Source organism: Salmo salar, chromosome ssa07 (genome assembly GCF_905237065.1).
Source record: "Salmo salar chromosome ssa07, Ssal_v3.1, whole genome shotgun sequence".
Taxonomy (NCBI): domain Eukaryota; kingdom Metazoa; phylum Chordata; class Actinopteri; order Salmoniformes; family Salmonidae; genus Salmo; species Salmo salar.
In genome coordinates this window covers 37,908,889-37,934,210 of record NC_059448.1, presented here as the reverse complement: position 1 = coordinate 37,934,210, position 25,322 = coordinate 37,908,889, and the positions used below count along the sequence as shown (strand labels likewise).

General features: G+C 45.4%; 1 protein-coding gene across 18 annotated transcripts in view; it reads right to left on the bottom strand.

Annotated features, from left to right (window-relative positions):
• The window catches only part of LOC106609245 (forkhead box protein P2), a 118,465-nt gene that overhangs the window by 23,281 nt on the left and 69,862 nt on the right, over positions 1 to 25,322 (bottom strand). For 9 of the 18 annotated variants that reach the window (XM_014207815.2, XM_014207816.2, XM_014207807.2 and 6 more), the window contains 7 exons: positions 23,631 to 23,720; positions 11,835 to 11,972; positions 10,877 to 10,936; positions 10,349 to 10,438; positions 7,937 to 8,120; positions 6,775 to 7,042; positions 4,650 to 4,754 (listed from right to left, as the gene is read on the bottom strand). In XM_014207815.2, the coding sequence (XP_014063290.1) occupies positions 4,650 to 4,754; positions 6,775 to 7,042; positions 7,937 to 8,120; positions 10,349 to 10,438; positions 10,877 to 10,936; positions 11,835 to 11,972; positions 23,631 to 23,720 (935 nt within the window). The remainder of the gene's footprint in view (positions 1 to 4,649; positions 4,755 to 6,774; positions 7,043 to 7,936; positions 8,121 to 10,348; positions 10,439 to 10,876; positions 10,937 to 11,834; positions 11,973 to 23,630; positions 23,721 to 25,322) is intronic. The other 9 variants (XM_014207817.2, XM_014207812.2, XM_014207814.2 and 6 more) reach the window with 5 other exon arrangements.

Here is a 25,322-nt window from a genome sequence, read left to right as displayed (position 1 = left end):
AAGCGCTGCTATTATGCATTAATAAGAAAGAGGGAAATAGAGAGAGAGTGTAAGAGAGAGAGAGAGAGAGCGAGTGAGACATAGAGAGACAGAAAGAGAGAGAGAAAGAGAGAGATGGTGTGAGGGAGAGAGATTGACAGCGCGAGAGCTACAGAAAGAGTGAGAGACAGAGAGTGAGTGAGAGACAACAAGCAATAGAAAGAGAAGGAGGGATAGAGAAAGAGAGAGAGAGAGAGAGAGAGAGAGAGAGAGAAAGAGAAAGCGAGAGAGACAGGTTATCCGTCATCGTCACCAGAATATCCCCTAATGAGCCGGGCCCAGTCAGACTCAGAGCAGTTCAAACAGAGAGGTGAGCGAGGGAAGAGAGGCCGGACGCCTTCACAAAGACAGCTCTGAACAAACATTTCTGGAGCCACCACATAATTTATGGGTCACTTTACAGGCATATTGATTTTTGTTTTGAGAGGGGAATAACCAATGTGATGGGCCCAATAGCACAGGAAGGCAGAAAGAAAGAGGGAGAGCTGGGGAGATTGACAGATGGAGGGATTCAGGGACAGAGAGGCCACACTAATACAGTTGTGTGTTGTGTATAGCAGGGTTTTCTAGACAAAAACAAAGCAAAGGTTCCTAGTTTATGAGAAGTGGCTGTTATACACTTTGGGATAGTTATTCCTATGGAGTATCATATTATGTTGTCCATTTTGTATCCTCACTGACCACTAAGACAAATATATACACAATATACTGAAGTTATACACTGAGAGTTCTAAGAGCCTGCTAATATACCTTCAAGCACACATACAGTATGGTGTGCCTAATTGTCCATGTGTCCTATCACAGCTTCGTCGACCCAGACCCTTCATGCTAGCTAGGCCGGGGCCTCCATCCTCCCTGACTGTCTAGCATGGCGCAGAGTAACACAAACACACATTGCAGACCCACACCAGACCAGACAGCAGCATATGCATAACTAATGTAATGCCCTCAGTTTTAAAGGTCTTGTCACACCCAGCCAGACGTCTGGCAGAGTAGCGCTAAGGGGGCCTATCCGGGGGCTTCTTACTGCCTTGTGGGTTTAATTAAGCAACGGTTAGAGACACTCGCGGTCAGGTTAACGTCTCTCTCTCTCTCTCTCTCTCTCTCTCTCCGCTTGCCATTTCTCTCTCTGATGCTACTGCCTGCTGGGTAAGGGGGAAGAGGGGGACATGGCGTCGGAGGGGGAGAGGGGAAGAGTTAAGTGAGGAGGCAGATAAATTGTCTGTGTTGACGGCGAGGTGCATCGATTTAGGGAGACCCTGCTCTGAGGGGTTGGCGGTCGGGGCATGCTGGAGGTTTGGATGGTGGGTATGAATATATATATATGGGCTGACGGGCTGAAGGATGTTTAATTGGAGATGATAATCAAACGGTAACTAACTCTCCTCGGAGTGTGTGTGTGTGTGTGTGTGTGTGTGTGTGTGTGTGTGTGTGTGTGTGTGTGTGTGTGTGTGTGTGTGTGTGTGTGTGTGTGTGAGATCACAGATGGGAGAGTAAATCAATATAGAACTAGGGCACAGAGCAGGAAGCATTATATAATAATACTAAACAGAATAGAGTATTAAAAGGTATGTGATGTGAATGAATCAAATATTTCTGCATTGATTGCACTGTACAGTACTGTACCATGCCCACAAATGTATACATATCACTGTAACACTCATCTAAAAGAACAAACCTGGGTGTGAAGTTAGTTATTCTCATTCCTGTCAAACCTTCCTTGAAAATACATGCGCCTCAAAACTATTTAGGAGCACATACACTTACATGCATCAGCATGCGCGCACAGGCCCACACACACACGCCCACACACACGCCCCCGACACACCCTCGAACGCTCCCACGCTAATATTACATTTGAACTACAGAGCTAACACAACGTGCCAGCCAACCTCTAGGCTAGCTCTCCAGGTGAACACACATGAAAGAGACACTGAAGAGCTATTAAATGCTGATCTTGACAAGTTTCCTACCGCAACACAACAAAAGATGACTAAACGCGCCCGCTGCATGAGATTTTGTTTCATACCTCCAGCAACCAACCATCAGGTTACCTAGGTTTCCCCCCCCTTCCTCGCGTTCTCGTCTTACAAGTGCCATTTGATTCTGACACCTATTTTATGTAAACCTTTTTAAAGTGTGTGTGTACCTGGCTGTTGCCGAGGAGATGAGTGGCGTCTCCGAAAACATTAAAAGGCTCTCCCTGACACAGACGATAGCTCCTCCAAGGCAAGGCAGACAAGCAGCCATCTTTGTTCTGCCAGGATCACGCTGTCTTTTGTTGCTGTCTGTTTTCATGTGCCGGTTACAGTACATGAACCTCTGACTCCTCGCAGGCTGGATGCAACGTCGTGGAGTCTCACCCAGAATCTTTAAGGCTGTTTTGTAAAGACAGTTGTTTGAAGCAGGGTCCCTTCCATACCATACCAGTTGTCAGAGAATTACCTGCAACGCCTCTTTCTAGTCTACTACTGTAAAGTATATGCCTACTGTAAAGTGTATGCCTACTGTAAAGTATATCTGTGCAATCCTTTTTTCTACACTGTTCTTAAAGAATATATACAGTCACATGTTTTATAGCCTACTGTGTACCTATGCCCTAACCTAAATGAGAAACTAAGCTATAAAGACGTCCATACAGTAAACATACTTAGCCGTGTTTACATGGAAGGCCATTTACAGTAGCGGGTGGATTCAGTAAGACAAAGTGAACTGAGTGTATGACTATAGACCACTAATCCGCTATAGCCGTGCAGTCTCATACACAGCCAACATCTTTCTCAAGCTGCAGGGTAAACTTATCCTCTGCTCCAGAGCCTCCACCAGAATATACTTAAGCAATAAGGGAGGTGTGGTATATGGCCAATATACCACAGCTAAGGGCTGTTCTTACGCACGACACAATGCGGAGTGCCTGGACACAGCCCTTAGCCGTGGTATATTGGCCATATATCACAAACCCCCGAGGTGCCTTACTGCGATTATAAACTGCTTACCAACATAATTAGAGCACTAAAAATAAATGTTTTGTCATACCCATGGTATACGTTCTGATATACCACGGCTGTAAGCCAATCAGCATTGAGGGCTCGATCCACCCAGTTTATAATGTAACCTTATAGTATTGCCTATACTGCCTTTCGCCGAGCAAATCTCTGCTAGCGACATCCACCACGCTGCTCCACGCAGTGCATCTTCCCCTGAGGATAAGCACATCACATCCATAGAAATACACCTGGAAATAATGAATTCAAAGGTGCGTCTATTGTTGGCCTGTCCGTTGAACAGAGGCATTGATATAATGGCACATGAAATGTCTTGTCTGTCTGACTTGTGGGGTCTGTAGAGGTTTTGTATATTAAGCCAGTCTGGCTTTCAGTAATTTCTCTTTGCACAGACACACATTAGCCCTAATGCATATGCTGGTGCTACAGACGGCTGTATAATTAACCAAGCTACTGCCTTTGGTTTTGCCTGACCTATATCCTACAACTCTGGTTTGGCCCTGGTCATCACAGAACCACAGTTATGGAGTTACAGAACTGTAATGTAAGGAAGAATCTGCCTTCCCAAAATAGAACAATATCCCAATTTCAAAAGAGTTTGTGTGGAATTTACAAGAACATTTACACCCATGAAAACGCTCGACGCGACCATTATTTCTCAGTTAATTACAAATCTAATTAGAATATTCCAATGAACGTTTCGGCCCCTTTTTCTCTCTTTTCGAATGAAGAGAGAGAGAACGAGCCTAGCTACTCCAGAGTGGCAACGTGATAACCTGTAATCTATGGCACTAGCGAACACCTTCCCCTTTTGATGTCCCTCACTAACATCCCAGACAACAAAGAAGACCAATTACAAATGAGCTAATTAACTAAATTGTTGATGGAGCATGAAGAGTTCATTCAGTCCGTCCGCAGGCGCCATGACAACACTGAATGCAGCCATTGTGGGGGCCCCTGCGCGTCCTTACAAGCTGCCATTCGTTTTTTGAGGCTCTTCACACCAGCCTATCAGGCAACTCTGCGAGCTGAAGAGGAGATTTGGGTGTAAATCGGAGATCAATTACATCTAGAGTTAATGTAGCCAGCCGCCTGACAGTCTATACAATCTACACGTTCAAATATCCCCACTGAGATGCAAGCGTGTTTATCTCTTTGTTGGGCCCCCCTCGATTAAGCTCGCAAAAAGCCACTCTGGTACTGTGGAAAATACCCCCAGAATAGGCCTCTGCAGCTTCATTACTGAGAAACAAAAAATGTACAGCAGCTAAGCTCATCTTAGTTGATGAATGGCAACTTTTATACCTCGGAACATAAGACGTCGTTTCTGCTGTGGGAAAGAGGCACGAGAGGCGCTTGGCTGGGTGACATGAAGCTTTATCGGATATCATGGGGGCCGTTGTCTTGGCCCGTGGTTGTTAAACGCAACTGTCATCGAGCTTGTACTTTTTTTTTGTATTAACACAGGAGACTGTAGCGTAATGCACAGTCATGAAGTAAATTCACAGTGTAAGCTAAGACATGATGATATATGAGGTCGGTCAGTACAGGAGAGGGGAGGTGAGTAAGACACAGCGTAGAGTACATTCTCAGAGTAAGACCTACTTCAAAAACTGTCCGAAGTCCTCACAGACGCTCTCGCAGCCGGGCCACTTGCAGACCCCATGACCATAGAGGGAGTGGGAGGCTCCACTTTCCTCATGTAATGAGCTGAGGAGAGAAGAGAGAGAGGGAGAGGGAGGGAGAGAGAGAGACAGTGGGAGAGAAGGAGAGAGAAGGAGAGAGAGAGAGAGAGAGAGAGAGAGAGAGAGGGGGGGGGAAGAGAGGGAAAGAGAAGGGGGAGAAAGAGAGAGGGGGGATGGATAGAGAGAGAGAGAGAGACAAAGGGAGAGAGGGAGAAAGAAAGAGACAGAGAGAGACAGAGAGAGAGAAAAAAATGAAGGATCGGAGGTAGAGAGAAGGAGAGAGAGAAGGGTAGACTGGCGTCAGATTCATCAAAAAAGCCATAATGGCTTGAGGCTGCTGGTGGCTGTCAGGTTACCATCAGTGACAAGCAGGTCAAAACAGGTCAATTCAGCCCTGTTCTATTGAATAGTTCAACTGCCAAGGATGCTAGGAGGAGGAGGGAAGGAGCCTAATTAAGCCAAGGATGGAAGTTACTGTCTGCATCTGAAATAGCACCCTATTCCCTATATAGTGCACTACTTTTGGCCAGAGCCCATGAGGCTCTTGCTACTCTGGCTAAAGGTAGTGCACTATAAAGGGACTAGGGTGTTCCTAAGAACAGAAGGGAGAAAAGATGAGGGCGGGTGGCCTAGCAATATGGTTAACATCTGATTATTGATCTAGAGCTTTACCTATCCCCAGTGTTATTGCAAACCCCTAAACAACGTGTGAAAAACCATCCAGCCAACCCATTCATAGAGGGACCAATTTCCTTTTATTTTTTCCCCGACCCCTATTTCTTCATCTTGTAAAGCGATCAACGGAGGGCTTTCAAGTAAACATGAAAAATCCAGACGGCCATATAATTTTCATCACGAGATTAATAATATTCTCCGTAATTTATGTTATTTTGAGGACAAGAGGGGGTTCTGCTTGGATAATGGCACCCAAATAAGTTATGACCCCGAGTAGACAGCACATCCTATTAAAAGTGACGGTTTAACCTTTCGGCTCCACTTGTTTCTGTATTTTGGGGGGTTGGAGGGTGTGTGTGTGTGTTTGTGTGTCGGTGTGTGTGAGGGGGATTTTGTGTGTGTGTGTGTGTGTGTGTGAGAGCTCACACACGGTTTCTACAGGCAGGCTTTCCCTCCATCGATCCACTGCGTGTTAGTAAGCATCTCTCCTTGACAATACTCCGTGTTCGATCATTACGAGACGCCACCCCCCCCCGGGGGAACACTAACAGATAAAAAGTGTTTTCTCCTTCCCCTCCTCCCTCCTGCTCCTGTTTTTGTTTCTCTTCTAGGGGAACATCTGCCTTCTAAAGATATCTTTTTCAAGCCCCCTTTTAGTGGCGGTAGCAGATAGCATCTACTTTAAACCAATTACACAACACATCCACCTCCACTGAAGTCTCTCCACACCGCTACACTACGCCACATTCTTAATATATCGCAGGAAAGAGCCTTGAATAATGCATAGAACCAGATCGACAGATATGTGAACAGTGTTTTCTTACAGTCAGAACCACATATAAAGGCGGCATCACAAGGATAAACATTCGAAAATACCACCTTGGCATCACGCATTCTGTTTACATGACAAGCGGAGCAGCAAGGTAATTTCAAAAGACGGAGCCACTAAATACTTTATGTACAAGGTGGTTACCTTTGCTTTCTGCTCGCACAGCAGTGTATTGCTGCCGGTGTCTTCCTCTCCTTGCTTTTGATATGGTGTAAGTAACTGTGTTCAATAGCATCCTACGCTGTCCCTAGGGAGGCCGGGGCTGGTTTTTGAATATTACCAAGACACTAATAAACTATTGAACAAACAAACAAAACATCACGTTCAACCCGGCAGGAACAAATACGTTTTTTTTTTCATTTTCTAAACGGGGGACAAACACTCTGATCGGGAGTTTCTATAGACAGATATCAAATGTATTTGTACATTATTAAAAGCCATTGAAACAACAAACAACTACCAGCCAACAACAAGCTTCTTGTGCGTCCTAACTTTTGTGTGTACAACGTGTTGTGTAGTGGGTGGCGGACGAGTAGCTCACTTTCCGTACCTCTCCCTTTCCCGTTCCCTCTCTCGCTCTCTCTCTCTTCTGGAATTGAGCGCGGGAGACTGGCCGTTGGCGATGGAGTGGTGAGAGATGGGAGGTGATGCTTTGGAAGGGGTAGAGGAGGTAGTCGAGGAAGAGTTGGTAGTGGTCAGGTCCAGGCCGCCGCCGACGACGCTGTGTTTGATGCCGTTGTCCTCCATGTTGTGGCCGCCGCCGGTCACGTCCTTCCACAACTGTTGGAGCTCTGCTGGGCTCAGTCCAGCTGGGAGAGGGGAGAAACAGAGGACCAACACAGTTACAATCCATTTACACATACACTACTATGCCCGGAGTAGACTACATAAACACAGAGTCATCACAAACCAACGCAAATAACTTCCTCCTGTTTACTGCCTACATACATCTCTATCTTACTTGTTGATACCCCGCTCAGGCTTAGTCTTTTAACCAAATGGCACACGGCTACACTGAGAGATTAACTGAGATGATCTCTTGTCAGCGGTTCTGCTTAATAAGAATGCAGTGTTCCAATGAAATCTACAGGGATCCACGGGCATCGATCCACAATGGCTGCCACTGGATTACATTCATAGAGGAAGCAGAATTCAGTTAGCACAAATGATATTATCTAGCTAGATAAACGGCGCATTGTCCTTTTGTTTCAGCCCCACACTGGTAATTCACCCCCCTTCGTTTTGTTTCTTCCTAGTTGTTGATGTTGTTGTTGTTGTTGTCCCCTGCCATTTTGGTAAACACGTGTTTACTTCTTGGCGAGGCGAGAGAAAATGGAAGCGGCTCCTCTTGTCTCTTTTCTTCGCTGCCTACTGTGAGGCAGGCAGTAAACAACAACAACAACAATAACAACCCAGAGAGGGAGGGGTGAGCAGGGAGCGAGGGAATAGAGGGAGAGAAAAAAAATATTCACAGACAACGAGAAGAGACAGAGAGACAGGTAGAGCTGAGGGAGAGCGAAAGAGGTAGAAACAAAAAGGGAAGAGAGAGAGAGAGAGAGAGAGAGATAGATAGATAGATAGAGTGGTGTGGCCGCCGGCAGTCACGTGCGCTACAGCCCCCCAGCCCCAGAAGCCCCTGAAACCCCAGGCTCTCTCCCCTTCCCCCTCCTCTCCCCCTTCACTCCCTTCATCCACCCCTTTACCTGGTGGCATGGTCTGCCCGGGGAGGGCTGCCTGTCCTGGGGCCGGGGGCAGGGAGAGCAGGCCCTGGCGCTGCATGTTGAGCAGGTGCTGCTGCTGCTGGAGCTGTTGCATCTGGAGGAGTTGCTGCTGGAAGACGAGCTGCTGGGCGGCGAGCTGCTGCTGATGCTGCTGCTGCTGCTGTTGCTATAGTGAATAGGAGCAGGAGGAGGAGGAGGAGTGGAGGAGGAAAGGAGCACAAATGACACAAATTAACAAGAAAAGTGGGCGCCCACACCGACGACGAGGATGCTTCCATTGCCGATGCTGCCGGTGCTGCTTCCATGATCTTAACTACCGCCTGTCTCTCTTCCTCTCTTCCTTTCTCTCTTTTTCCTCGCCTCTTTTTTTTTTTGCCTAGTTCCTGTTGTATTCTGTCTCCTCCTCTTGCTGAACGAGGCATAGCTAGGCACACTGGGCTGATAGACTGCGCTCGCCCCTCCAGACTGCTATGAGATGAGTTCTCTGTATGATATTAAGCCCTGGGTAATCCCTTCCCCCCCACAGCTGATAGTTAATTGTCTTGCATTTGCTGATGGTCTATTACAGCTTATGGGGCCGAGGGGAACTCGCTGGGAGATTTATAGCAACTGGGCACACCAGCGTTACCCCCCCCACACCCCACCCCATCCACCCTCCCAACCCTGTTTACCACTGGGCCAGCCAGACAGCCCGAGCTAAACAATAACATCAACAACAACAACAACAAAAAACAACTGCCAAAGCAACCACAGAAAAACAAGGGGGGAAAAAAACGCCCAGACTTTTGTGGCTTAATCAAAACAGTACTATCCCACAGACACAAATACAACTATTAATCAGAACCATAAGCTGATGTTATTGCAGATGTCGATCAGACAGGTAACTGTGTAGCACCATGGTATAATCTGTTTCTAGAACAGTAAACATGCCAAGAACTGAGCATTACTTCATTACCAGTTTAATGGCACCTCTTTTTCACAGCTAAACACGTTTAGCCCTCAGTGGGCTGTCGATGAGATCTCTGGTGGTCTATTAGGAAACATGGGAGGTACTGGAGCTATCATACAACGGGCTCTGGTAGCTCCACGTCGCTCTCTCTCCTCTCTACTTCTATTTCTCTCTCTTTCTGTCTCTCTCTCTCGCTCTCTCTTTCTGTCCGCCTCTCTTTTTCCTCCGCTATCGTTCTACTGCCAGATTCGATTGCAATTTGTTTTAATTCACTCAAGCAAAGGCTTGTTGTTATAGGAGAGTCTAGGGTAAATGTTTTGCTTTTCTTGACAAGAATTACAAGACCAAGGTGGCCATCGAGTTGTGGAAAGACACTCCTGAGGATATACGTGGAGGAAGTCACACTTCACAGAGAGACAAGCTGCAGTGGAAGACCCTTTCCTTTCTAGCCTGGGGGGGTGGGATGGGGGGGGGGGACAGACAAAACTTGTGATGCGCTCACTGGAAAACAGACTGCATAATGGCGCAAGTCATGTGGACTGGACCCACTGTCTCTGGAGAAATAAGGGAGCGATTTCTATTCCATATTTGATGGCGACGGAGGGCTGAAAATTCTATTCACAAATCCAAACAGAAACAAAGCCTCCGGGAGGTCAGTAGCAGCTTCCTGTACGGTCTGCATAATGGGCCGCTTGACGAAACAGAGAGAGAGAGATGGAGGGAGGGAGGAGGGGATAGAGAGAGAGGGAGAGAGGGAGGAGGGGATAGAGAGAGGGAGAGAGGGAGAGAGGGAGAGAGATGTGTCTGGGAAAAGGTGCCTGCGATACCTTTTCCTGATCAATTTAACTGCTTCCCCGTGTTTTGTTTAGATTTGTCCCCGGCGCGGCGTGCTGCGATGTTCGACTCCTGTGACAGACTGCGAGCCTCGCCCGGTAGACTGGCGGGCTGTCAGTGTGATTTATGAGCGCGTCACACTCTAACTTTTCTGCTGCTCGCCACTCGGCCCAAACCCACAGAAGCGGTTGATTAATCAGCAGACCCTGTGACTCGGTCCGCTCTCTCGGCCCAAACCGGGCTTTTTAGCTATTTAACGTCACGTCCATCCATTTACATGTTGTAGATTTCTCCCCAAGTCTCCCCCCAGCGGCAGATAACAAGTGTCAGTGCTTTGTCCATCAAAGGCACATACAGTACACATCCAGTAACACTGGGAGAACCATTAGCTAACATTAGACAACACTGGCTTTGGATTAGCCAGCTTGGTCTGTGGAATCCCAGAAACATGGGAAGGTTTCCCCCAGACCACGGCTGCTAACCTGAAGGCTGAACTGAGTGAGACAGCCAGAACAGACGTCATCTACACTTCTTCCCTGCTCGTCTTGCCTGCACGCCCATTCCCTCCCACTTCCACTGTCAGGCCATTACGGGTCTAAACAGATACCCACCTCTTTTGCTTGCTTTCCAGGGTGCTGCTGTTGTAAAAGCTGCAGGTGCAGCTGCTCCTGCTGTTTCTTATAAAACTCCTGCAGGTGTTGCTGGGAGGGGAAGAAAGAGAGATAGATGATTTAAAAAAAACATTCCAGGTAACCTCGGAGAATGTCCATATTATCTTCTGGCTATGTAAATAGACATTGGCAAATGCTATTTTTGCTGTTGGTTTCATTGGTACGGTGTGTGACGTTTTGGGCAGTGGAAAGCCTCGATTTACTGAGACAGAGTATATCGACCATACGGCATAATAGTGCAGCAATGTTTCCGTACTAGAGCAGCAAAAAGAGCCGTCGCCAAGGTTCCGACACGTTGTAATTCATTTTGTTTGTCGTTGTTTTTCTATTTTTTTTGTTGTTGTTGCTGTCGTTGAAAATGAGGTGCCACGACAACACCGACACATGTTGGTTACGTATAACACATACTTGAAGTGCCATACATAATCTGATTCATTTTCTAGCAGGGGGGGAGGGGGGGACACATACTGTAGTCTCGCTCTCCCGCCATGTCTTCTCCATATGGACTTTAAATGGCCTCGCACAGTACTGGAGGGGGCACAATTCATCATATTAACTAGTATACAGTTTTTGGTCTAATGTCTTGACAGGCACTGAAATGCTTTAAAGTGAACACAGCACACTCAAAGGACCGGATTCATCCCTCTAAAGGTAAGGCGTTTAACACACATCACACACGACATCCACTCGCTGCCGTCTATGCGACGCTCAGTGACTCCTGAAGACAGAGGAGGTACAGTAGGGCAAAAAAAAGGCTTATAAAGAATATCAAATTGCAATCAGTTTCTAGCCTGCATGGGACATCTTCCTGAAACTTAATTCATTCATAAATTCCACTAAAGAGGGTAGTTAATGAAACAATAATTCCCTACTTAAAGCTTTCCTCGCTGTAGTCTATCTAGGAAGTAATGATGAAATTACAAGTCAGTTCCTTCCACATATAACCCATCCTGTCTCACTTCCTGTACTGGCTCCAACCCTCTTTCATTGACTTCCTCATAACTACAGTAACTATGTCTTTATCCTGACACCTTTTACCTTTCCCGAGGGCTCCCAGGAAATAGACCCTCGGAGGGATACAGGTAATTGGTTGTGATGTGGTCAAGTGCGTCACTTCTAGTCTCTCTTCTATAACTGTGTCAAGGGCGCAGCGGGCGTAGATGTACTGTACATTATGTGTATTGTGTATACAGTGCTACACAGGCAGCGTGTGTGTGTGTGGTGTGTGTGTGTGTGTGCGCGGTTCAATGGGTGCAGGCATTATGTGACCATATGCATGTAACTGTGCGCGTATGACTATGTAACTATGTGTGTGTGTGTGTGTCTAGGGGAATGTCTCTCGGTGTGTATGTGATTGTGTTGGTGGGTGTGTTACTGTGCGTGTCTCTCTGTGCGTATCTACTAGGTGTGTGTATATGTTAGGTACCTGCTGCAGCATGACAGCCTGCTGCTGTTGGAGCAGGGCCTGGAGCTGCTGAGGGGATAGGACCTGCTGCTGGAGGATCTGCTGCATCTGCTGGGGGGTGATCACCTGGGGACTCATCATGGCCACCGACACCGGCACCTGGAGGGTGGGTGAGAGAGAGAGAGAAGGGGGGAGCAACAGAGGTACATAGAGAGAGAAAGAGAAAGAGAGGGAGGAAAGGACAGAGACCAAGAGAGCAAGAGAGCAAGAGAGAGAGAGAGAGAGAGAGAGAGAGAGAGAGAGAGAGAGAGAGAGAGATTCATCAGGTCTGGCCTCAGAACCCACTGGGAGCATGGTAATTGGGGACCAAAAGGTAGCGAAAGCATGTCTCCCGTCACCCTTGTGCTGTGGCACTCTGTGCTGAAGGATGGATGGGTGCTGTGCCTTTGTGTTTCCTTGCCTTATTTTTGACAGTCCGCCCGCTGGGAGAAGAGAGGGATTTAAATAGACGTATACCCTAATTAGCTGAACCCTTGAACCGCCTTAGGCATGCCTATCAGTGGCGGCCATTGTGAAACAGCAGGAAAATGCACAACTCCAAAGTTGATTAAAATAACACAGTTGAAGTGGACACTTGGTATGCACAATCAGCATGCAAGCACCCAGACAGACCCCGGGGTTGGAGATCACTCAGAAAGAGCCTTGGAGAGACAGAGAGGGAGATGATTCTTCGAGAAGCTTTCTCCGAGAGGAAAAGGGCGATTGGTGCTAGTAGACAATTCTGTTTATAGAGTGGAATTACCAGCTGCCTTTCTGCGGAGCACAGAAGTTCTGCAACTTCTTCATTCTCACGAAAAGCAGCCAGAGGCGCAATTCTTTCTCCTGACTGACGTGTCATTTTGAAAAACGTGTCCTTTTTTAGGTGATAAGAATCATTCAACTACTAGCTGCTGTCAAAACTGCTAGAGAGAACTTCCCCAAAACAAAACAAAGATAGATTTCTCTCAGCCAAAGTCTTATAAGACAGTAGATAGTGACTTTCTAACACAACAGATCAATAACAAGGCAAGAAAGATCCAACTTTTCATTGCTTCTCACTTTGATTGCCTGCATGAGCACATAGCAACAGGGGAATGTAGCTCTATTGTTTCTATCCTTTTTGTTCAATTCTTCATGCCTGGTATTTATTTTTTTCATTTTTTAAAATGTACAATCCCTGGAACGAAAACAAACGCTGGGACGAGTTTGTTTACTCTTCTACGCTGCAGTGAAGTTTGGAACAAAAACTCAAAACTGCTGAACGAAGGAATTTGAAACTCTCCCCAGAGTCTTTCACTTTCACCTGTTGAGGCCACGGTTTAATCTGAAAGTGTTATTTGTCTGTAAGGGCTTAGGGCATTTTAATATTCTATTACACAGGCTATGATATGACACATCCAACCATTGCAGACGCAGAATGGTCTACCAAATAGTATCTTATGCTAAGATAAGATTGATTAAACCTCTTGCAGGCATCTTTAAAGAATGGGACTATACTGAATCTTTTAGTATGTAGTCGTGGCCATTCCATAGCCCTCGCTAATTGCGACATCGTTTAGCACATAGTCGCTATGAAAGTATACTACGACGGCATGACAAAAAGGGACAATAAGACCCTCCTGTCCCCCTAACGTGCAACGCTACTGTCTAATCAAGCTGCTTGATTACTTTCCATACATCTCTCCCTGTATCCCCCCCCTACCCCCCCCCCCCCCCCATCTCTCAGGCCTTGACACGTCCTTGTTTTGCTCTTCCCTCCTCTCCTCGGCCCAGGTTTCCCCTCTTTGATTAGCTGAGACATTTGCATGGTCACTACACATTTTTCATTTTAGAAGTCATTATGCATTAGCGCTCCTGATCGCCCAGCTTGACTAATCCTGATGAACTGAAAATCACAGCTGAAGGTCAAACTCCATCCCCAGCCCCATCCTCCTCCTCCCCGCCGCACCGCCACATTCATATTCAAACAAATCCTAGACTGGACACCATTGTTCATTAGGGTCTTAGAGAGAGAGTGTGTGTTTGTGTGTGTGTGTGTGTGTGTGTGTGTGGGCGTGAGCGAAGGCTGTTGTGGTATAGCAGTAGCCTCGCTCTCTACCGCACTTCGTTAAGCAGACACAAAAGAAAGAGGGCCGAACAAAGCGACAAAAGTCACAAATGAAACATCTGCACGTAACTAAATGCGCCGCGCTTCCACCTTCAGTGTTATTAAAACCTTAAGATACATCGGAGACTTGCAATTACCCTGGGGGCCACTCCGTTGAATTGTGGTGGACAGGATGACAATGCTTTCATTAAAACCCATTAATTGGCTGCTTGAATGAGGATCCTGGGGTTAATGGGGTTGACGAAAGGGGAACCCGGTGTGAGTCTGGGTTTTTAAATGTAAACATGTAAATAGTGAAAAGACATAACCATACAATATCATATAATGAATCACTACACCACTAAACACCATGTATTCTGTAAGAGGTATATATACATGCATTACTAGCCCAGTTGTACAGGATGAGGATAATACTGTATCTGAACAACAAGCCAGGAGAAAAGCCTATACATCCTGACAAGGAAAACAAGGGGATTCAAAACCGAAAATTGAAAAACAGGCAACAAATGAAGTCACGGAAGTGGCTTTCCAGCTTTCATTAGCTTTTTAGCTCGCGAGTGATGGATGATAATCATCTTCATTTCATCGCTCTTCCCCAAACAAAAAGAGAGGCAGGCGAGGCGGAGGAGAGGAAGGCCCCGGCCCTCGGTTCATTGTTGAAGCCCCAGTACAATGCTAATTCCAGGCATTTAACTGCACGCTTTTCTGCTTGACGTATCAGAGCCTCCAAGATGAAAGACGATAAGTAATTGCTCTCCTGGTTCTTATTCTTCACTGACAACCCATAAATTTAATTTTACACACGTTCATTTACATTTTCAAGTATATGACATGATAATTGCCGGAATATAACACCTCCATTCCGCAGGATACCGCAGCCCAGGCCGCTTGATTGACAAGAGCAGTGAATTGAAAGGAACAGAGGCTGAATTGCTTCTCCTCGAAATGATTTTGCCACGAAGGGACAAAATTAATGAGCATTTACAGGGACCGTCGCCGTCATAAACACGGGCAGACAATGAACGGTCCTCTCACACACAGGATCAGACAACCACCATGATAGCCAACAACGCTAGGCTAGCTAGCTACAGTAGCTTCTCTTTCAGCCAAAGGAACCACATTACCAATCTATTCTTAAATCATTTGAAAATTGGCTACATTTGAGGACGGAAATAACAGAAATGGATGTTTCAAAAAATATATATTTGAGTTTTGAGTTTATTTTTTATTTTTACAGGGACAGTGCACATTAATCAACATTTCAGTAAAAGTGACGGTTTTAGCCAGCCGGTTAATTTTCAACCGCAGTCCCTGGGCAGGTTATTAAAAACAATTACAATAACAATACAGACAAACAATGAGCAACACGTAGCATGCAGACAGAGAAACATATAACAAGCAACACGTAGCACGCAGACAGAGAAACATAGAACAAGCAACACGTAGCACGCAGACAGAGAAACATAGAACAAGCAACACGTAGCATGCAGACAGAGAAACATAGAACAAGCAACACGTAGCATGCAGACAGAGAAACATATAACAAGCAACACGTAGCACGCAGACAGAGCAACATAGAACAAGCAACACGTAACATGCAGACAGAGAAACATAAAACAAGCAACATGTAGCATGCAGACAGAGAAACATAGAACAAGCAACACGTAGCATGCAGACAGAGAAACATATAATTAGCAACCGTAGCACGCAGACAGAGAAACATAGAACAAGCAACACGGAGCACGCAGACAGAGAAACATAGAACAAGCAACACGTAGCACGCAGACAGAGAAACATATAACAAGCAACACGTAGCACGCAGACAGAGCAACATAGAACAAGCAACACGTAGCACGTAGCACGCAGACAGAGAACATAGAACAAGCAACACGTAGCACGCAGACAGAGAAACATATAACAAGCAACACGTAGCACGCAGACAGAGCAACATAGAACAAGCAACACGTAGCACGCAGACAGAGCAACATAGAACAAGCAACACGTAGCACGCAGACAGAGAAACATAGAACAAGCAACACGTAGCACGCAGACACTGTATTTATTTATTTTGCTCCTTTGCACCCCATTATTTCTATTTCTACTTTGCACTTTCTTCCACTGCAAATCTACCATTCTAGTGTTTTACTTGCTATATTGTATTTACTTCGCCACCATGGCCTTTTTTGCCTTTACCTCCCTTATCTCACCTCATTTGCTCACTTTGTATATAGACTTATTTTTTCTACTATATTATTGACTGTATGTTTGTTTTACTCCATGTGTAACTCTGTGTTGTTGTATGTGTCAAACTGCTTGCTTTATCTTGGCCAGGTCGCAATTGTAAATGAGAACTTGTTCTCAACTTGCCTACCTGGTTAAATAAAGGTGAAATAAATATATAAAAATAGCGCAAAAAGCAACAAAACAAAATACATAAAAGCAACAGTGTTTCCTCACCTCACGAGCTACAGACAACATGGAAAGCGGCAATACACACCTTGGGATTATGTTCACAAGTCTGATTGGCCTTTGTGATGATGGCTATTGGGCTTTCTATCAAGCACTTTGAGAGCCTGTTTGTAGACAGTCTGAATGGGTTTTAATGTTGTACAGCAAGCTTGGGCCCAACTAGTCAAGCAATATGTTAAGTAGGGAAGTATCATCGATTCGAAGGACAGTTTTGCTACCTCTGTGTATGTGCAAATTGTTCCCAAATGGGCGTGTTCCAAGTATATCCTACTCCAAATCCTCAAAAAGTAACACATCATGTCATTGGTATGTGGGTTAACATGATTCTAAACAAAACAATGCAGAGCATGGCAATCAAAGCAGTCTCGGGCGCTCTCTGTTTGCTCCCTATTTGTTTATTTCCTTTGCCTTAAGAAAGCTGAGGAAGGCATACAGGAAAGACAATGACTATCAACTTGAACTTTGGAGGCCATGCGGTTTGCTGCTTAGGTCCAAAGTCTGAGCGCAGAACAAAGGACCTTTAAATTGGATCCTGATGAGAAAACATTGGCTGCCCCTCACAAGAACAAGCACATCATTAAGGTGCTCTCTCTCGCTCGTCACACTCCGTGCCAGAGAATGAAACAAACCTCTTCACGGCTGCAAAAAGGTCAACTTCTTCTCCGGAGAGAAGTGATCAGGTACCTCTAGACTCCGCCAAGGCAGCAGTTGCGGTTTATTTCCGGTGAGAGGCCTCGTAATTTGTTTGATTTGACTGAGAATTGTGCGTTTAAAAAAACACCGCCGCTCGGTGGCTCTCTGCATCGAACCGGACCAATGGGCAGACGAATGCACCTTCAGCGATTATACGCAATTGGGCTTATCTTTAGGACAATGGATTTATGACAAAATCAAATTACACTAAAGGCCGGAGTAGGAGATATCCCACAGTATCAGAGTTAAAACTTAAACAATTAAGGGGTGAAAAAAAAGACGTGAATTTCTCTCCATTTTCGCAGAATTCACTTAGCGGTAATAAGTGGGGGAAGTTCCCGATTAGATGTGGGACTGAGGCATAAACAGGGCCGGAGATGGGATGGTGAATGGAGTGAATAACGTTAGGTTCTCTTCAGCACTAGCTAAACGGTCTCAGTGCTGCCACAGATACTGTTAAGATAAATAAAATGAGAAATGGAGGGGCGTAAGGTGGTAATTACTTGAGCTGCTTGGCAGAGACAAGCTTCAGTGTTAATTAAGGTGTTAGACCCATTTTAGCCCAGAGAAGAGAAAGATAGAGAGAGGAGTGAGTGAGAGAGAGAGGATGAAATTCCTCCAGTGTCCCCCACTAATTCATCTCAATCCCGGGCTCCCCAGGGGCCATGGGCCCCAAACTAGAGACTCCCTCTGAGCTGCTGAACTTCTGACCCCTCCAGTCCCTTTCAGCTGACACTGCTCATTTACTAACCAATTACTGCCAATGGTGGCCAGGCTCTTATTGATAGGGGGCAACTTCACAGCCAGACCACCAAGGCTTCCTCCCAGGCCTCCTTCCCTACCTGCAAGCGTTGCTAACTTTTCAGAACTTCTCAGAGAAGTGGGCCTAGCGCTATACATAATGTAATGGCTCTTTCTCTTTTTCAAAACACACACACACACACACACACACACACACACACACACACACACACACACACACACACACACACACACACACACACACACACACACACACACACACACACACACAGAGAGAGAGATCAATACTCCAGATTGTCAGGACTAGAGCTAAGGAGATTAGAAAATGTTTTCCCAAATCAGCACAGTACGCGACATGCAATCTATCAAAACATAAAGACACCAATTGCATGAAGTTGTCTAATAAAAGAGTTGGGGGGGGGGGTTATGGTAGGCTCAGTGGTCCTTCAAAACATATCTATATCTGTGTAGATAACCCTGATTCCCTTTTAATTGATGAAGCGGAGGACATGTACTGTGTAACTGTCACGGCTGTCTGAAGAATGGGACCAAAGCGCAGCGTGTGTATCGTTCCACATTTTATTACAACTGTGAAACTATGCAAGACATACAAATAAACTAATGAACAAAACAACAAACCGTGACAAAGAGGTGCAACATACACTTACTCAAAATAATCTCCCACAAAACCTAGTGGGAAAACCAACAACTTAAATATGATCGACAATTAGAGACAACGATGACCAGCTGCCTCTAATTGGAGATCATCCCAAAAAAAACAACAACATAGAAATACAGAAACTAGAACCCCACATAGAAATACAGAAACTAGACAAAAACCCCAACATAGGAAAAAGAAACTAGAACCAACATAGAAATAAATAAACTAGACAAAAACCCCTGTCACGCCCTGACCTACTCTACCATAGAAAATAAAAGCTTTCTATGGTCAGAACGTGACAGTAACAGTAATATGTCATTACAACAGTGTCTATAATAGTGTTTATAGCCTCCAGTGGCTAGTGGAGAGGAGCAGACTAGCACACTGTACTGTCTTTCCCAGTTGATATTTCCGAACGGGTCTCCTGCCAGTTGTCTTGGTGTGTGCCGTAGTAGCTGGTACTCTTGGAGGGAACAGCAAGTCTGCCTTGTGATGTCCCAGGTACTACAGAGACCACTGGATCAGCCGCTTCATCAAATGACACGCTCTAAATTACAAGTGCTTCAAGCAGCTCAGTGAATTATAGTTCATCACTTGGAAAGGCTTCCCACCACCAGGGCTGCTACTCGTATCAGATCTGCCAGGTAGTATCCAATTAACACCCGGGCCAGAATAATCAGATTGCATGTGTAAGGGTCTGGTATAACTCGCTTATTGCTTCCATGCATCTTCTGTCAGAAGGTACATTTGTTGCTGCTACATCAAAGGTCTGGGGGATGTAGCACTTTCTTCATGTTTTTCTACTATACCGCGGCTTGCCTTGGGGTTATATTTCAACTTCTTTTGCATCACAATGATGAACCTCCTCTGTCCTCGCAATTTAGCAATCTTGTCCTGTAGGTGTGTGTAACTAACACAGATGGGGGGGGGGGGGAGCGAGAATAAAATCTTGTTTTCTTGTTACAAAAGCATGCAGTCACTGAGGGTGTTTGAGTAAAAATGTGCTGACACTTTTTTTTCTCCTCCTTCTCCAAGAGTCAACAGAAGGTTTCTTCATGAATAATAACAAAATGTTTTTCCGCTGTGATAATTTTTTTTTCTTCTCCTATTTTGAGATCCTACCACTACCAGGGGGAATGCAGAGCAGATAGATATGAATACATGTAAATGTAAAATACCGTCCTCAGCCAACCTACCTTATCCACCAATGTCTCTGTAGCCTTTTCTCAGTGTTCCGTGTTCCAGATGGGGGACTATAGTCAGATGAATGTTAAGGAAAGTGGCGTAGGGATATTTTACTGTGATGAGATGTATGGCGGCGACCTTTAAAACAGTGACACCCTCAGGATGGCCCAGTGCCCACAGTCTGATAGGGAGGCAGATCTGGAGTCACTAAACCACGAAGAAAGGCAAGAGCCAACATCATATTTATAATACAGCTCCTCTCATCCATAAAACCAACCAACAGCCAACCTGGAACAGTCAGTCGTTTTACACGGTTCAGAGTTCAACCACTGTACTGTATTTTCATACCAGGTGGATTTGGTGGCATGATACTTGGTGTCATTACCGTTAAACTGCCTTAAAAACATGACATAGTGTTGGTTGACGCGCTCCTTGACAACACCGCATAAAAGAGAAACTGCTTTCGAAAAACACCTGTCACGGCTCGGGTTTTGCATGGCTGATGGTTAACCGTCAACTACTAGAGAGTCAGGGAAAGTCGGCTAGGGAGGGGCTAGGGAGTCTTCCTATGTCTTTTATGCTAAAATAGCTGAGGGGCAAATCCAATTTTAACCTCTGGCACTGATATTTTGTCTGGGTTGCATAATCTGAAGAGGCATGGAGGGTCTAGCTAGCTACTCCACCATGGGGTGTCTTTGACACACAGAGTGAAGACCTCCTTTGTTAATCTACAGTGCTGTGCGATCACCTCGTTAACGCGCCTCTCACACCGTATGTGTGTGTGTGTGTGTGTGTTGGGCTTGGTCAACCCTTTCCAACGGTCTTCAGAGGAGGTCAGCGGATCACTCCCATTATGCTGTGTTCATCAATGTGACATATCCTACCGCCATGGTCACTCCCCGACTCCCCGACACGTAAACGCTGATCCAGCCCAGATACAGCTGTTTACTCAACCCTCCCCCCCCCCCGAAAACACCTAACGTGCCTACCACACGGCTGCGGCGCCATCGTTATTCAGCGCACACGTTATACATCACCGTGTCAGGCTTTGTGGTGTACCCGGCGTGTTAAAGGCACATACGTCCCAGGTGGATCGCTAAGGCGGCCAGGGCCCAGCCCACATCAAGGGAGGAGGGAATCAGACATTAGAAAACAAAACAAACTAACAAGGGCCTCATCGACGGCGTCTGACAACTTGAGATGGTGATTTGGTTCGGGAGAACAATTGTCAGACTGCAAAGGCCTCGGTAATCCTCCCTTCCCTATTCGTCATCTCGCCCGTCTCTTTATTTGTATTCCAAATGTCAGTGTATAAATGCGTTCGGGGAGATAGATATTGCCACAGCGAGAAGGAGGGTATAACAGTAGAACAGAGACGAGAGGGTGTTGTGTGCCTTGGGAAATCCTTGTAAGCAGCATGGTGAAGGCGAGGGGATTTACTGGGAGAAATAGGTGTTTATTGAGCGCTCCCATGGGCTTAGTGGGTAATGATAGACCTGTCACATTACGCAAATGTGGAAAAGCAGCTTGTGTCGCCACGTCAACACCGCGATGAACCACCGGATAGAATTAGTCAGGCGCGAGCCTTTAGCCGTTAATACAAGTAATTAAAATTGCAAGCTGATGCATTTATATGCTTGTGTACTAAATAATCTACAGTGTATTTGTCTTCCCCGCTCTTAAATACTGGAAAACGCTGGGATTTATCAGTGACTTAGAAGCGTATAAGCAGTAAGCAGGCCTGTCACACTAATATTAATCCATTCCATGTTTCTAGCTGCTTTAATAAGACAAGGGGATCAATTTCTCTGATACCTGCAGAGGAACACATGCAGTTAGTTTTGCTGGTGACTCAATCAAGACAGGTACTATTGAAGCGTGGAAGACATGGAGCTTTTTGGCCTTGTAATCCAGGTAAATAAAGCTAGATTGTTGGGTAAACTCAATTGGAATATCGGCGATGCCGTCCCATAAAAGTGTTCCATATGAAAATTTGACAGCGCTATTACGAATCTCTTGGGTGACGTGGGCCCTGAATAGTTACATTATCGAGTACAGCATCCATACTGTACTACTTATCGTGCATTTTGAAACAATACAAATATTGATTATTAACAATAGAAAGACAAGTCAAAATGGCGGACTCAGAAATAAAACCGTACAGCTAAAGCAACAATCAAAGCAACGTGGTGTCGTTGATACACACCTGAACACAACGGGCTAGCCTACTACCTCCCCACAAAGACTTTCCGTCCGGACAACTGAAAACAAAGAGGTGAAGACGTCAATAAAGGACGGATTAACTAGAGTCACTACACGCTGCTCACACGGCCCCCGATTCATATTGATTCATATCGCTAACATGAGGAGAGGATGGGAGTAAGCAAATGTAAATATTCAATATTTACCATTCTCTGCTGTTATTAGAGCCCGTGGATCGGTCATGGACCTGCTGCTAGCGCTATCACAGAGACTTACCCTCCATCCTATACTATTCCCCACTCCTCACAAGTATTGCACAAGTACAGCAATTTGCAGATCACTCACTGGGCTGTGAAACCCATTATTTTCTGTATACAGTATACCCAACTGGTGAAATGCCATGGACCTAACAATACTGTATAGAAATAGAGAATAGAGTGTTTTTGTTTGATAAACAATTAATATCTTCAAACTGACAGTAATGCTAATTTCTTTGCATGAAACGCGAAAGAAAAATTATCCATGAATGAATACGCCTGATAATATTAACACTTCTCGACACAGACACATTTCCTCGACTTGAATTATTTAAATGAAAAAGAAAGTGTGACGACGGGCGGCACGTCGCTTGAACCTTATCTTTTCGCCACCATGTAATGAGGTACACAGGGGTGTGACTCCAATTGAAGGTGTCGCCATTGTTAGACTCTGTGAAAAATGTTAACGATGAGGTTAAAGCCAATTTTCCCCATCTCTCATTAAATGCACAGGGGTAGTAATGAGGTAAACCAGTGCTCCTTGATAGCACTTATTAGCCGAGTGGAGGGCACACACTCTCACACTTCAATTTTAACCCCCCCCCCCCCCCAAAAAAAACGAAAACTTGAGAAGCAGTCGCAGATGTCAAGGGGCTTGCATAATCATGAAGCTAGCGTAGCAAATAACCGTCTTATTGTTGACTAAACGAGCAGAGGGATAGATCCTGTGTGACTGTGGCTGGAGAGAAGGAAGAAACAGGAATAAAGGAGAGAATAAGAGGAGGAGTGAAGGAAGAAAGGAGCAGATGATGCAGTGTGACTGTGACCCTTTATGCAAATCGCTGACAACCCGAAATAGATGGTAGCTATGAATCAATAAGGCAAAATGAGCGTTGAGGAGTTCAAATGACAGCTACTTAAAATGAGTTGCCTTTAACAAACCCTGGATTCAATCGGACGTGTTTGTGCAAACAAGTCACCTCTGGATCTGGTGGCGTTGCAATAGTATGGTGCAATTGTGGAAAAGTGTTGAGATCATCGACGTTGCACTTCCTACTTCTTCAACTTGCAAATATCGTTGCGTTTCATTCTATACAATAACCTTTATCTTCACACAAAGAAAAAATACTTCATAATACTTTATCGTCTTTAACCCCCACCCTAATTCTATTACATCTGGTGAAAGATAGGAAATAAGACAATGTGTGGAGACTTGACCACCGAAAGTTGGAAAAACAGAGGCTGACAAATCGATTTGTTTCTTTGTGTATAAAACAGCTTGCTTTGCTTTGAGGACAGGCTGTCCCAGGTTTGAGAATTCCAATGACAGGTTCCAGAATTGCATTGCCAAATCAAACACACTTGTGGAGCAGAGGAAATCTTCTTTCCGAGACAGCATGTATTATGGATGGATTTAAGAGATTAGTGACCATGCTGCTCACCTGCAGTGGACGCTGTTTGTCGTTGTTCTTTGGAGATTTCAGGCCACTGCCTGGCTGTTGTAAGAGTAATTGCCTCGCTGCTTGTAGGGCCTGGAGAGAAAGAGAGAGAAGAGAACATGGATAGGGAGAGAGAGACAAGGGGGGCAGAGACAGAGCAGGGAGAGATAGAGATGGGGGAGAGAGAGAGAGGGGGAGACGAAGAGAGGGGGAGAAAAACAGAAGAGAGAGACAAAGAGAAAAAAGCTAAACGTTAAGATTTCTTTGGGATGACAACCAACCATAACATCTGAAAATATTAAGAAAAGCTATTAAACTAGCCAAAATCTGTCAAGAAATATTATCCAATATTTTCAGCGACACTCTCTGACATGGCTTACAGTACGCCAGAGATCCATTTTTGTGATAATTCACACAGAGCCATGATCAAGGATAAATACAGTTTGTCTAAAGCACCCTTGAAGAGGCAGTTGGAGAAAAAAAAGCAAGGCGTCAGTAGAATTGACCTGTCTAGTGTGTGCTCAACTGAAATACCCACTTCTCGGCAAATTACTAGCCCATTTGCATATTCATAATATCAATTTGAAGTAGAGGCAGGCGATGTGGAGTGTTCCTAGAAGCCGTAATTAAAGTTGACAAAATCAACATCAGATTACCTTTGGAGTGAATTAACTAGGAGGCCAGGTTTAACACTATGCATTAACGCTGCTTATGCGCATGAAGGGAGAGAGAGAGAGAGAGAGAGAGAGAGAGAGAGAGAGAAAAGCCCTTTCCCTGCCAGATGAAATTTGCTCACATGCTGTTTACATATGGCAGAAAGAATTATAAAATCACACTCTGGAAATGTTAAACATCTATCATCAACACCTAGACGTGACTGATAGATTTATAGACAGGCTCGATTTCCTAGACACTTTCAGGGTGCGATGAGAAGATTAAACCAAAGCCCATGTAGTGTACTGTGTGTCTGACAAGTACAAAACTCATAGGTACGATGGCTACCTACTCCTCCACTGCTTCAAGGCTACATCTGACGAAAGTCAATATGCCAGAAAGACCATTGAGAGCAGCTGGCAGCAGCATACTGTAGAATAAATATCCTTCCAAAAAAAAAAAACAGAGGCATACAGTTAAAAACACAAAAACAACACAACACCTTCACAGGTGTTTATTTTTGAGTGAAGGAGGAGAAGAAGAAGAAGAAGAAGAAGAAGGGAAAAAAACACATCTCCTTCAGACGAGAGTGACACTTCTTCCTCCCTGAGAATCATGGGGCCTTGTTTTATTTTCCTGGTGCTTGCCAGTATCCATGACAACAGCTGCTTTGACAGGATGTGCATATGGCACTGCACTGCCAGCTGGTGTGAACAATGTTTGAACTAGTACATTGAGATGCTGAGCAAACAGGGGGGAGAAGAGAGAGGGAGAGAGACAGACAAGAGAGGGAGAGAGCGCGAGAGAGAGCGAGAGAGAGAGCAAAAGAGGGAGAGAGGGACAAGAGTGAGATGGAGAGAGGGAGAGAAAAAGAGAGAGAGAGAGAGAGAGAGAGAGAGAGAGAGGGAAGAGCCAGAGAGAGAAAAAAAGAGGGAGCGAGGGTTGCCACGTCTTAACCCTCTGGGATGGCAGCCATCCCCCTGATCAATTATGAAAAGACAGAGCAAGGGGGCTGGGGGCCCGGGGAGGGCTGGGGCTGCC